The following is a 1,043-nucleotide window of genomic DNA, read 5'->3' as shown; positions in this document are numbered from 1 at the left end:
CAACACATGCATACAAGACAACGATACACACCCTACATAACACAAAATCATACACAAAAATGAGTTCCTTTTCTCAACAGAAGAACACATGTGAAAGTCACGAGGATGTCGACCCAAACGATCCATATATCCAACAGATTGTTGCTTGGGCTATTGCTCAGTATAATGGGGAAAAGGTAATTTTTGTTAAACTAATACCTGACACGTCCAACAAAAATCTATCGGATGGTCTTTTACAAGAATTTGTCTTATACAGTATTTAACTTTTTATCCATAAATTACGAGTACAAGATGTACAACAGTACCACGTAATCAATATAATGAACATATTCATAGATCAATAATTCAATTTTATAATACCATCAATGATACACTATGTGTCTATGTGGTCTATGGAGTATTATTAATATCAATTACTCACTTTACGTTGCAAATAATACAACTTTTGAATTAGTTTTGATCGAGTTCAAATCCTCTGTCCCATAAATTTGTTGTTTTTTTTTTTATCAAGTCCAAATCCTTTGTTCCATAAATTTGGTTTATTATGTTTATTGAATCCTTGTTGTGATATGCAGGGGATACACGAGGACGTGTTGTTTAAGAAGACTTTGAAAGCAGCACGACAATGCATAAGCACGAGGTACTTTATTGATCTTGAGGCATCTGGGACTGAAAGTCGCAAGACTAACAAATATGTTGTGCAAGTTCTTGAACAAGTTGGTCGTCAAACCCCTACTAGGAAGATTGAATTGTTCGCGTTCAAAGGAGATGTAATCATCCCGTTTGCAGATTAATCTTCAACAATAAATATGCGAAGCCATTTTTGGTGTGCTTATATATATAAGTTACATCAAATATATTTCAAGTTATATATTACTACGTATGTATTATGTACTAGTAAAATAAACAAGTCTTGATGACTTAATTTGTGCACTAGTATTACTGTGTAATACTACTTTTACCTTAATAAAATTGTTAATTGGATCTATATAAGTGTGCATGCACATATATATCAAAGATGCCAATTTCGTATCCTTAAAATA

At 32.3% G+C, this 1,043-nt stretch overlaps 1 protein-coding gene across 1 annotated transcript; it reads left to right on the top strand.

Annotated features, from left to right (window-relative positions):
* Positions 1-1,043, top strand: LOC145615099 (uncharacterized). The gene is made up of 2 exons (XM_081670175.1): positions 1-176; positions 576-1,043. Exons 1-2 carry the CDS (start codon positions 60-62, stop codon positions 792-794), a joined length of 336 nt encoding a protein of 111 aa, XP_081526301.1. The 5' UTR covers positions 1-59; the 3' UTR covers positions 795-1,043.

Source organism: Chenopodium album, chromosome 25 (genome assembly GCF_948465745.1).
Source record: "Chenopodium album chromosome 25, dcCheAlbu1.1, whole genome shotgun sequence".
Classification (NCBI taxonomy): Eukaryota; Viridiplantae; Streptophyta; class Magnoliopsida; order Caryophyllales; family Amaranthaceae; genus Chenopodium; species Chenopodium album.
The sequence above is the reverse complement of the archived record's forward strand: the minus strand, read 5'-3'. Positions and strand labels throughout refer to the sequence as shown.